Raw genomic sequence first — 13,285 nt, forward strand, 5'->3', positions numbered from 1 at the left:
TTCCCGTCTCATTTCCCAACCTAATACTTGAGAAATTTCAAGCTCCAGAAAAGTTGCAAGAAGAGTACTATTTATAACTGCTCACCAGTTGTCGGGATTTCACCTCCTTTTCCTTCCCTCTGTATTCTTCCCTTTTTTTGAGGAGGTGAGAGGTGAGGAGGAGTTAACTACTTGGTACTTAATTTCTAACATTTTCACACTTGGCCCCTGAATTTTTGAGTATGCTTCTCTTAAGACCAAGAACATTTTCCTGCAGAATCGTAATAACATTATCACAGTCAGGAGATTAAATATCAACACAGTAGTATTGCATATGTATTCCTCATTCAGATATTGTTCCTTCTAGCTGCATTTTATTCTGAGGCCGTATGTGATTGGTTCTGTGCGCTCAGTGAGATTATCACATCTGTTTAGTCTCCTTTTCTCTACAATAACTCACAGTTTGTGTGTGTGTGTGTGTGTGTGTGTGTTTGAGATTTATTTATTTATTTATGGCTGCACTGGGTCTTCGTTGCTGTGCAAGGACCTCTTCCAGTTGTGGTGAGCAAGGCCTGCTCTGTAATTTCAGTGTGCAGTCTTCTTACTGTGGTGGTTTCTCTCATTAAGAGTGTGGGCTCTAGTGCGCATGGGCTTCAGTAGTTGTGACGCATGGGTAGTTGCCCTGCGGCAGGTGGGATCTTCCCAGCCCTGCCAGGTCCCCTGCCCTTACAGGTGGATTCTTTACCATGGAGCCACTAGGGAAGCCCTTTTTTGTTTTTAATTTTTTACCACACTGACATTTTTGAAGAGTTCAGGCCAGTGGCTTTGCAGAAGTCCCTGAATGTGGGTCTTTCTGTTTCCTCCCATAGGGATTCAGGTTATAGGCGTTTGGGGGCAGGAAGACCCGGTGATGCTATAACCTTTTCAGAGCATCGCATCAGAGGTAGCAGGTGAGGTGGTGGAGATGTCAATCCCGGTCACTCGGTCAAAGTGGCTTCTCCCTTGTCAGGGCACATTTCCTTCTTCAGAATAAGGAACACTTGGGGTGGTATTTTAAGGCTGTAAATGTTCTGTTCCCTAAATCTTTCACCTACTGATGTCAGCATCCATACGTGAGTCTGCCGTTCATCAGTTCTGCATGGTGGCGGAGATATTAATTGCCACTTTCAGACAAAGCTTAAAAAGGGAGCTGGCCGGATCGCAGGTGCCAGCCTCCCCACTGTGACCACGTCCTGTGTCTCCTGCTCAGTGGTTTGTCTTTTATAAGCCTCTCCTCCTTTGTCCTTCCTCACATCTGTCTTAGAAATCATGGCGTCAAATCTCATCGGGTTCTTTCTCGGATTGGATTCCCTAGACGCAGAGCCTGAGACAGAGCTAATAGGATGTGATGGGAGGAAACCAGACAGAGATGGGGGGTCAGCTGGGATATAGCCTCCGCCTGACCCTGCAGGGAGCCCTGAAGTTTGACTGGTACCCACCTTGGACCTGTCCCACCTTGAAGCCAGAAAGCCTCTTCTCCACTTGTGTCACCAAGTCCTGAGCCATGCATCTGCTCCCGGTGGGTGGGGGTGGCTAGCTTCCTGGGTTGCCCAGGGAAGGAAGCAGCTGTGGGCTTTTGGCAGCCAGCACTCATAGTAACAGGGGCACGGGTGCCTGGTTGATCGAGGGGATCTTGGCAGGCAGGGTGCCAACAGCATCCACTACAGCTTCAGTGTTTCCCTCATTAGTTCTTTGCTGAGCCTTGTCCCCATAAAAGCCAATCTGTCCTGTAATCATAGGCTATGAACCTCAGACGGCTGGCTGCATAAAGGCGTGAGCTTAGTCATTTGCAAAGACAAGGTCTAATTTATAGTTGCTCCTTTATAAGGCCCCATGAATCATATTTACCGCCTTCCTGTCTGGGCCCTGGCTTTTGTAGGTGAGGTCAGTTGTCAGAACAAAGGCTTTGTAGCTGTTTAACAACCAAGGCTACTTAACTGCACAGGCTGGGCCCTTCTAAGGAAGAGGTATCAACCTATTCACTCTCAGTACACAAGTGTCCAGACTGCCATGTTGGGGGAAGGAGAATTTGGTTTTGATAAAACATCTCTTGGCTTCCCTGGTGGCTCAGACGGTAAAGAAAGAATCTGCCTGCAATGCAGGAGACCTGGGTTTGATCCCTGGGTTGGGAAGAACCCCTGGAGGAGGGCATGGCAATCCACTCCAGTATTCTTGCCTGGAGAATTCCATGGACTGAGAAGCCTGGTGGTCTACAGTCCATGGGGTCGCAAGGAATCGAACACGACTGAGCAACTAACAATTTCACTTTCACACTTCCAAAATATCACCAACTTGAGATGGCAGGGCTGACATGTGTTTTTATTTGGTTTCCTATAATTAGTATTTATTTGGCTCTGCCGGGTCTTAACTGCAGCATGTGGGAACTAGTTCCCTGACCAGGTATCGAACCCAGGACCTCTGAATTGAGAGCATGGAGTCTGCCACTGGGCCACCAGGGAAATCCCCTAAGAGCTCTTTCAATGGCATGTTACCTGTGTCCTCTCGGCCCCAAACAAAACACAAACACCAACCACCTAACTGGGTCTGGGTTCAAGTGCATATTTTACTCTTAGGCCTCAAGCCTGTGCTCCTCGAGCTCTGGGGCTGGCAGCATCAGAATTCCCCCAGAGCTTGGTAGAAATGCAGAGTCCTGGGCCCACCCCAGACCTGCAGAATCAAAACCTTTGGGGCTGAAACCAGGAAGCGCATGTGGTCACATCCCCAGGGGATTGCTCCCCCAGGCTCAAGCGCTGATGCAAAGCAATGGTTATAAACTTGGGTGCAGGCTGGGGCTGCCTGGGGAAGCTGAACCATTCTGACGTCTGCATTCTGCCCCCAGAGTGTCTGATTTGTTTGTTCTGGGGGTGCTGTCTAGCCATCACAAAAATTTATCCTCCCCAGGCAATTTTCATGTGCAGCCGAGGGTGGAAACCAGTGCTGTAAAGTTGCCTTCTTTACCTCATGGGAAAGGAATGTTTATGCCAGCTTCATTGTGAAGAGTTTGTCCTGAGCACTGCAGAGATTCTCTTCAAAACACCTGGAGGCCCTGGAATGGCATTTCCAGAATGAGGAACTACCCTTTCTGGGTACAGATGGCCCCATATGGAAACTTGTAGCAGCAGTAAAGGAAAACACTCCTTACTTGAGAACAGATGAAATGTAAATATTGAATGGAAGCCCTAGATTCTTTAGATCTGGAGAGTCTTTAGATCTGGAGCAGGTCTAGAGATGGCAGGGGAGAAGGTGGGGTGTGGTCTCTAGTGGCCCATGTGCTGTCATGGGGTGGCGGGGGGTGTGTGGTTCCTAGGTCTGCATGCCCCCACGTGATCTCTTAGAGCAGAGTGGTCCACAGTGGGGTGGCATACCCCTTCTCCCCTCTCCCCTTACATTCAGACCCTGTCACCTTTCTTCCTCACTGTTGAAGGCTTCCTTCAGACCACATGTATGGGTCTCTTGGAGTGCACACATTTGAAGATGGTGTGTATCCCACCTGAACTCAGCCGTGCAGACATGGGTGGTCAGGCCTGGTGGTCCCACTGGCTGTTGGGGCCAGTGGGGATGACCACGGGGGACCACAGGGATGACCAGCATGGAGAACTCTGAATGTGGCAGAGGAAAGATACCCCAGAGCTTAGGCAGCCTTAGACGGGGACCTCCACGCTCTCTCAGCAGAGCGCTGTTCCTCGGCCTGAGCCTCCAGGTCCTCTTTTTGAAAGCTAAGATCCTGGCACCTCCTTTCAGGGCTACTGTGAGGAGCAGATAAGAGAGTATTTCTGAAGGTTTGGCCAACAGTAGACAGCACCAGGTTACAGCCATATGGTGTTTGTGATCTCACCTCTTAGCTGCAAAGCTGGAGAAACACCAAACTTCTGGGATTTCCGGCTTTGCCATTTCATGGCTGTTTATTACTCTGGAGCTTGTTGAACTTCAGTTTCCTCACTTGTAAAATCGGGATTAAGTACTCAGAAATAGGGTTAGGGTTGGGAGGCAGAGGAGATGATATACGTCAAGGTGATATTTTTGTACTGAGATTTCATTCACATACCATAAAATTCAGTGGGTTTTTTTAGTACTTCACAAAGTTGTACAGCCATCAGCTCATCTCATTCCAAAACATTTTTGTTACCTGGAAAGAACCTCCAAACCCTTTAGTGGTCATGACCTACCCCAACCCCTTCCCAGTTCTTGGCAATCACTAATCTTTCTGTCTCTGTGTTTTTATCTAACCCAGATATTTTGCATAAATGGGATCAGTACGCTATTGTGCCTGGTTTCTTTCACTTTGTGTGGGATTCTCAAGGTTTCATTCCATTCCATGGAGTCTTCAAAGTCTTCCATTTTGTAGCATTGATCAATGGCTCAGTAATAAAAAGAATCAATGACCATTACGGCTGAATAAAATTCCATTTTCTGGATATACCACATTTTATTTATCCTTTCTTTAGTTGATGGAGATTTGGACTGTTTCCACTTTAGGGCAACTATGAATAATATTAATATGGTTTTATGAATAGTGTAATACCATTCCACTGTGGGATTCTGTTAGAAATAATATTAATAGTGAAAGTGCCTGAAAGGAAATGAAATCCAGTTTATATGGGTATGAAATGAGTGTGCCTGAGGAATGTTTGTCTGTGTTTTCAGAGCTTGCCTAGTCATACTCTTGGCCTCATGGTTATTGTATGGAATTTAGCACTTAGAGTTTCTTTTTGCTCAAGGTGAAGACATGCCCTAATTGCAGAAAACAGAGTAAACAGCATTTAGGATATTTAGAACCCTGTGAAAACTGGGTTAGAAGGGGAAGGTTGAGTGTGTTGAGGGGTGTTGAGGACTCGCTACAATGTTAGACATATAGAGTGACATAGAACCCAGTGTCTGCCCCTGGAAAGCTTTCAGTCTGGAGGGGAAGACAGAAGAAGTGGTGATGAAGGACGGGGCCTCGGGCCAGGATAGGTCCAGCCAAGGAGAGCGCAGGGTGCTGTCCTCATGAGGGAGACCTCGCTGCAGCCGTCTGACCCCTGCCAACTCTCTCTCCTAGCATGGTAAGGCACAAGGACGATCACTACTCCGAGGAAACGGACGCCAAGACCTGCCCCCGGGACTCGGGCTATGACAGCCTCTCCAACAGGCTCAGCATCTTGGACCGACTCCTGCACACCCACCCCATATGGCTGCAGCTGAGCCTGAGCGAGGAGGAGGCGGCGGGAGTCCTGCAAGCGCAGCCTCCGGGGGTAAGACCCTAAGTGGGCAACTGGGGAGGTGGGCAGGGCCATCACTTCCCTAAAGAGAAAGACGGCGAGTTCCAGAGAGTTCTTCCCAGCCCCTAGGGAGCACGGTTCCGTTTGTGTGTCTCGTTACAATGCAGAGAAATTCTGGAAACTTTGAGCAGCTCCCAAAATAGAGCCCTTCATATGCTCAGTGACCTTGGGACCTCAAGACTCTGAGGGATAATAGGGCACCTGGGTACTGAGGAGGGGCCGCTGGCCACGGGCCCCGGGCCTGACTTCTTGAGATGTGGCATGGAGTATGAGCCTGGTTGTGGGGTCCTCAGTCTGTGGTTTTCCTTCCATTATGAGCCTGGGAGCCCTGGCCTGGGTCCAGCCATCCAATTCAGGACCCAACCTTCAAAAATTCCACATCTGTAATCTTGTCTACTCTGGCTGCCAGTGTCATCCTCTTTCCCTTGTGTGGTCTCAGTGACAAATCAAGGCCCAGTTTGGTTTCTTCAGCACCCCCCTACCCAAGGCTACACAAGGGCTTCCCGTGTGGCTCAGCTGGTAAAGAATCTGCCTGCAATGCAGGAAACCTGGGTTCAATCCCTGGGTTGAAGATCCCCTGGAGAAGGGAAAGGCTACCCACTCCAGTATTCTGGCCTGAGAATTCCATGGACTGTATAATCCATGGAGTTGCAAAGAATCAGACACTATTGAGCAACTTTCACTTTCACCCAAGGCTAGTCTCATCTAACTCAAGCCCACTCCATGATGCTATAGAAGTTTCTTAGAAAATGTTATTCAGTGATAGGTAGATATATTCTGTGCTATCTGACATGGTGGCCACTGGCCTCATGTAGCTATTTAAGTTACATTAATAAAATAGAATAAAACATTTGGTTCCTCAGTGGCACTAGCCATATTTTAAGATCTCACTATCCCCAGTGTCTGGTGGCTACCATATTGAATGGACAATGCAAAGTATAGAACATTTCCACCATTATAGAAAGTTCTTGGGGACAGCGATTGTGTACAATGTAGACTTCTAAAACAAGGGTAAATACAATAAATCACAGATAAAATAAGACTGGAAACTACACACCACAAGAGATAGAAACTAAGAAATAGATGGAGAGGCGGGGAGAAAATTCCTTCAGTAGCTGGCTGAGGAATGTTGTAACAGCTGGACACAAAAATAAACTTTCCAGTTTCCTATCAGCCAGAGCTTGTCGGTTGTTACTTTTTGACTCACAAGTGAGTCTTTGTTCCTCATCCGACGGAAGCAGACAGGACTAAGTCCTCTGCTGGAACACGTTTGGGAGGACAGGCACAGTATTGAATCATCCTTGTGGAGAATTCCTTGGCCGTCACACCAGGTTGTTTCCTCTGGTTTAGGTCTGTATGATCAGGATCCTTTCTGTGAGGCCCCCACTTTTTGCAAGTTGAGTTGTCTGCTTTTGTATTTCTGCAAAAAAAATTCTAAAGAGGGAGGTTGCTGTGTTGCTAGGCAACCTCCTAGCAACTCACCCCAGCACCTGGAGTCAGGCATGTCCATTCCTGCTGGAAACTGGTGGGGAGCAAGTCAGGCAGGAGGTTCTCCACCTACTGGATCCCTCTGCAGGATCTGCCTGATGGGATGGGGCTGAGGGCAGGGTAAGGAGAAGAGAGGCCACAGTTCACCAGGAGAAGCAAGGATCCTGAACAGGAGGAGGAGCGGGTGTATGAAAGAGAAAGGTTTGAAAGACCAACCTTAGTGGCATCTGGTCCTTAGGGTGCCACCATCCCTAATTCATCTATAGCCCTAAGACAAGGATCGGCAAACTCTTTCTGTGAAGAGTCAAAATGACAGTATCTGGGGCTTTGTGGCCATAGAGCCTCTGTCACAGCCACTCAACTCTGCCATCATAGGGCAGCCGCAGCTGTTTAAATATGTAGACCAAGCAGCAGGCTGTATGTCAATAAAACTTTATTTATGAAAGCAAGTGGCAGGATAGGTTTGGTCTGTAGGCCATGCGCTGCCAACTGCTGACCTAAGGTTTTGGATGTTCAGGAGATAAGGCTCAGAGATTGTACCCTCCCTGAGCATCAAGACTCAAGGAGACCCCCACCTCCCAAAGGGAGAGATACTTCTTTCCACCAACCAGCAGCTGCCTCCTAGCAGTACTTTGAGGCTTTTCCTCATCACAAAAGCATGGTGGGAACACCTGCTTCTGCCTCAGGATGACCCAGAACTATTGACTCCCACAACTGGCACATTCTGTGGCCACCTCTCTATGGTCACTGCGGAAAAAGAGAGCCCTGAAGATGACCTTCCTGTCTTCCACAGACACCCAGTTCCCATTGCCCCTTCTCCCCTCATAAAAGTATCTTAGGAGCTATTAACCGGACATCAAGAAAGAGATGACAATTAGGTGGGAAAAGTGAAAGACTACAGAACCTTAGGAGCAGATATCCAAACACAGAGCAAAGGGGAATGAAGAAAAAGGACAGGATGGTCTCCTTGGAGAAGGGTCGTGAGTCACAGAAGGAAACCGGCCTGCAGCCAGGCCACCACACCACAAACTCCAGGGAGTACCACTTTGTTTGTCATGACGCCCACCAGGTAGATGACACCCTGGGTAGATGATGCCCCCAGGTTTGTGCAGTGCACAGCTGTATGTGGCTTACCCAGCTCCGTAGTAACATATGCTTGGATGGTCTCCTGAGATCAGCACTGGGCTTGGGCTGGTTTAAACTTACATCTAAAGACACCATTTAGAATTGGAGGGAGTTGTTGTAAAGCAAAGTGAATCAGGAGTAAAGGGACCACCAGCCTGCATCTTGGCTGGAGCGAACCTCAGAGCACTTCCCATTTTCAGCTCCAGTAGATGTGGCCAAGCCAGGTCTTGCCTTATTATCCCGTTTTCCAAGAGACACTGGCCATTCAGATTTTCATGTGTAAAGTGAAAGACCTTGTGCTCTTCCACTGTTGGCAACAAATTCAGATTTCTGTCTTAAATACACCCATGAGCCAGACTAGCCAATGAACTTCCAATTCTCCACCAATGGCTGAGCCGTGTTACCTGTGTCTAGAATTTAGGGTTCATCAGCCAGGACGCCTTATCAGACATAGGCTGGAGAGTATGTATCATGAGCTGTAAAATAGTCACCAAACTGAAAATGTTTCACAGATTGGGGAGGTTCTCAGTCTTGTGGAGAAGTTCCCATCAAAGAGAAAGTGGGATCCTCCTCAGACTGGTTACCAAAGGTGGGCATCCGTGGCCTGCTGGCTCATCAGTTTCCATGGCAGCAGTGTGCACCTGAAGCCCTGAAGTTTGGCTACAAGAGGGGTTCCATGCATGGAAGCTACGTGTATAGCTTCCCAGGGACACACCCAGGTCCCAGCCTTCTAGATGTCTCCTAAGCTTGTATTTCTTTTCCCTCCTCTAGATCTTCCTGGTTCGTAAATCCACCAAAATGCAGAAGAAGGTCCTCTGCCTTCGCCTGCCCTGTGAATTTGGAGTCCCACTCAAGGAATTTGCCATAAAGGAAAGCACATACAGTAAGTGGTCGTCAGGTGGTGAGGTCCTGGTGAAGTGAGGTCTTTAAGTAAGTGGAGGGGGAGAGGGCCTGCAACTTGAAGATGGACAGACGTGGGTCTGAGTCCCAGAGCTGTCACTTATCCTCTGTAGATAACCTAGCACAGGAGCCTCAGTTTTCTTATCTGTATAATGGGATGGTGGTGACCTCAGAGAGCTGTTGACAGTTCGGTTAAACAGCCTGTGTGCAAGGTTCACAGTCTGTTGCCTGGCAAATGACAGGGCCTCACAGAGGCTAGTTTCCCAGTTACACTGGGTGTGGTCCCCAGGTTTGCTGATGGCTAAGCTGAAGGACAGGCTGCACAACAGTCTTTTTTTGGGGATCTCATTCCAAAGTGTGTGTCTGCACAGCCCTTGAATAGCCCTAGAGGGGATTGTCCCCTCTAGGCCATCCTTCTACAGTGTTCTAAAGGGGCAACTGGTCATAGGCTGAATCCAGAGCTCTTTGGAGAAATGGATTGGCTGAAGTTTTGGAAGGAGAGAATCAGGAGTGTTGGTTTCTTTCTGCTGATTTGTGGTCCCTGGAAACGTGAAGTCTTTGGGAGGTCAAGTGTTCAAGGAAAAGGGGAACATACAATCCTAATGCCCTGTGAGCCTCCCAGCGACAATCAGAAGGTGGACCTACAGCCCCAAGGGGGAGGCCTCTCTCAGCCACAGGTGAGCAAGCCCAGGTGTGAAGGCCAGTTTGTATACTGATGTAGGCCAGATTCTATTTATAAGCTGAGCAGCCTCAGTCTTGGAAGGAGCCAAAGATCCCGAGACTGATTTGAGGGCAGGTACAGGCTTCCACTCAGCCTGGAGTTCAGAGTCTTGCTGAGCCAAATATCTATTAACTGGATCTGGAGGAGATGTTTCTGGCCCCAGCGGAACTTGCCAGCCTCTGTGTGATCTACGACTGGCCTCAGGTCAGCTGTAGACGGGGTCCTGTGATGTTTACCCCCAGACCTCTTCAAGGTCGCTGACGTCAGGGAAAAGCTCCCACGTGCAGAGTCATCTGAGCAGTCACTAAGCTTGGCTAATGATCTGCGGGTTTATTTACATTAGGAGGGAGTCAAAAGGTAGATTTCAAACCCGCCCTCTGAAAGACAATGAATTAAATATTAAGTGAGAAAGGGCGATGCTGAGTTGGCTTTTTAAAGTCAGCTAGACAAGAGGTGATAAATCTAAGAGGTTTTTAAATCCCTTCTAACATCCACAGTTGAAAAAGCTGGCATAAAACTCAACATTCAAAAAACTAAGATCATGGCAACCAGTCCCATCACTTCATGGCAAATAGATGGGGGAAAAGTGGAAACAGTGACAGATTTTATTTTCTTGGACTCCAAAATCACTGCAGATGGTGATTGCAGCCATGAAATTTAAAAACTCTTGCTCCTTGGAAGGAAAGCCATTTCAAACCTAGACAGTGTATTAAAAAGCAGAGACATCACTTTGCTGACAAAGGTCCGTCTAGTCAAAGTTATGATTTTTCCAGTAGTCATGTATGGATGTGAGAGTTGGACCGTAAAGAAAGCTGAGTGCCAAAGAATTGATGCTTTTGAACTGTGGTGCTAGAGAAGTCTCTTGAGAGTCCCTTGGACTTGAAAGGAGATCCAACCAATCAATCTTAAAGGAAATCAACCTTGAATATTCACTGGGAGGACTGATGCTGAAGCTGAAGCTCCAATACTCTGGCCACCTGATGCAAAGAACCAACTCATTGGAAAAGACCCTGATGCTGGGAAAGATTGAGGGTGAAAGGACAAGATGGTTGGATGGCATAAGCAACTCAATGGACATAAATTTGAGCAAATTCCAGGAGATAGTGAAGGACAGGGAAGCCTGGTGTGCTGCAGTCCATGGGGTCACAAAGAGTCGGACAACTTAACAAATGAACAACAATTTCCACAGTTTACCGTGATAAGTCACCTTGCAAATCCCACCCACCTTCCCTTCCTACAATAAGTACAGTTAGTGTTTTGTATTTTAAACTTCTCTCGTTGTTTGTCTGAGATCCCTCCCTGGCTGCATGATTTTCCTCCCTATTTTGCAAAGATCTTTATCACTTCTCTGGTTTTAAAGTAGCTGAAAGAACTAGTCTGCCTAGTCTGAGCAAAACATGAACCTGCCTATAACTGGTTACCACAGGCCTCCCATGATGACCCCTTCCCGGGCAGGGTCTACCTTCTTTGCGAGGAAGGGCTGGCCTTAAAAACATAGATATTTTTGGACTTTGCTGGCGGTCTAGTGGCTTAGACTCCATGCTCCCAATGCAGGGGGCCCAGGTGTGATCCCTGGTCAGGGAACTAGAACCCACATGCTGCAACTGAAAGGTCACATGCCTCAGCTAAAGCTCCTGTGCACCCACAGCTAAGACCCAGCACAGCCCAATAAATAAACATAAAAAGCAAAACCAAAAACCCAAAACCCCATAGCTCTTTCATCGTAACATCTGAGCAGTGTTTTGCATAATAAGTACCAACTCATATCTGCATAGAACTGCTTTCACAGAAGTTACTCCATTTTTTAAAAATTTCCACTACCCACTACTCTCCTTCTGGGAGACAAGGGAAGTATAATTATTGTCCATTTTACAGATGAGAAAACCAAGGCCAGAGATGTTAAGCTACCCAAGTTCGTTCCCTTTTACTCCACTCACAAAATTGTGGTACATATGGGCGTGTTTCTCTTTCTGTGTTTGTCAGTCAGGGTGTATCTGTAGGGGTACTAAAGAAAGAGTAAGTACGTGAAATAATACAACATAAGCAAGTAATAAGCAAAATGAATGAGGATGTGGAAGGGAGAGAAACTCATCTGAAGTTAGGGAATTGTCACAGAACTGAAGCTCTTTGGAGAATTTCTGGAAGAAGGGCTGCCGGGGTGGTATTTCAGCCAAGACAGCATAAGGAGTGGTTGGCAAATACATGAATTTTTGAAGTCAAGCCACTCTCTCTGTTCTATCATTTGGAAGATTTACAAAATGGCACACCGTCTTGCCAGAATACTTCTTTCTTGGAAGGTTGCACACTTAGTGGCAGCAGTGGGGTGGGGCGGGGGATCTCGAAGTAAATCAATTTTAGCATCTTTCCTGCGAAGTCGAGCTCAAGCTGATGTATGGGAACCTGTGTTATCCTCCAGGCTTCACCCTCCTTCTGCCTTTTGTCTTAACCACAAATGGCACATTTGTGATCCAGGAGGTCTGGCTTGGGAGGGTCAAGGGCTGGGGGGGCCTTGGTGTCCCCCCAAGCCCTGCCTTCTGCTGGCCTCTGGCTCCAGCCCGTCTGACTCCTTGACTCCGCCCAGTTTTGTATCCTGAACTTAAAAAAAAAAGATAGTTGTGTAATTTGAGTCTGGGCTGCTCTGTTTACCAAGCACTGGAGCACGTGCTCTGATGAGTCAGGGGCTGGACTTACTGTAGGCCGCCCACCCTCCCCTGGCCTATCTCCCACCACCATGCATCCTCCGTACATCTGGTTCCCATCAGGCGCGGGAGTTGGTCGGGGAGCCCGGAGATGCTCCTGCCCTCCCAGCCAGCAATATCGAGGGCCTTTCCTTTCCCAGGATGCACTCGGGGACACTCAGCTGGTTTCCGAACTCTCTCTTTTCCAGCCTTTTCCCTGGAAGGCTCAGGAATCAGCTTTGCGGATTTATTCCGGCTCATTGCTTTCTACTGCATCAGCAGGTAAGGCTCCCTTTGTCTCCTGATGTCAAGCCGCTGCTTGGTGACTGTGCTGTCAACAGCCCCCACGTTTCTTGATTAACCCTGGGCAGGGGGCTCTGGAGGGCTTGTCAGCTATTGGATGTCCCTGGAAGGATTGGCCCCTGAGGTAAAAGGGTCCCCAGGCCCCCCTGTGCCAGGCTTAAGATCAAAATGACTGCCCTGGCCCCTGTAAATGTAAAATCACACACTCACGTAGAAAGGGACCTGTGATGCAAACCTGTAATGTTTAAAGATCCTAATATTACTCATGGATCGAACTAAGAGTGTCACACTGAATGAAGTCAGACAGAGAAGGAGAAACATGGTATGACAACCATTATATGTAGAAGCTAAACAGAAATGATACAAATGAACTTACAAAATAGAAAGAGACTCACAGACTCACAGACTTAGAGAAGGAACCTATGGTTGCCGGGGGGAGGGGGGAGTGGAAGGGATAGTTAGTGAGTTTAGGTTGGGCATGTACACAGTGTTATATTTAAACTGAATAGGAAACTTCTCTGGTGGTCCAGTGGCTAAGACTCTGTGCTCCCAATGCAGGGGGCCTGGGTTCAATCCCTGGCTGGGGAACAAGATCCCACATGCTGCAATAAAAACCCGGTACAGCCAAATAAATAATTTTTTTAAAAAAGAATAAACTGGATAACCAACAAGGACCTTCTGTATAGCACAGGCAACTCTGCACAATGTTTTGTGGCAGGCTGGATGGGAGGGGAGTTTGGGTGAGAATGGATACATGTGTGTGTGTTGCTGAGTCCCTTCGCTGTTCACCTGAA

The 13,285-nt window shown here is 47.9% G+C and overlaps 1 protein-coding gene across 1 annotated transcript in view; it reads left to right on the forward strand.

The window, feature by feature from the left end:
* The window catches only part of RIN2 (Ras and Rab interactor 2), a 178,110-nt gene that overhangs the window by 129,011 nt on the left and 35,814 nt on the right, over positions 1-13,285 (forward strand). The window contains exons 4-6 of the mRNA XM_010836598.1: positions 5,057-5,249; positions 8,661-8,772; positions 12,398-12,470. Of these exons, the coding sequence (XP_010834900.1) occupies positions 5,057-5,249; positions 8,661-8,772; positions 12,398-12,470 (378 nt within the window). The remainder of the gene's footprint in view (positions 1-5,056; positions 5,250-8,660; positions 8,773-12,397; positions 12,471-13,285) is intronic.

Source organism: Bison bison, unplaced genomic scaffold (genome assembly GCF_000754665.1).
Source record: "Bison bison bison isolate TAMUID 2011002044 unplaced genomic scaffold, Bison_UMD1.0 scf7180017864063, whole genome shotgun sequence".
NCBI lineage: Eukaryota > Metazoa > Chordata > Mammalia > Artiodactyla > Bovidae > Bison > Bison bison.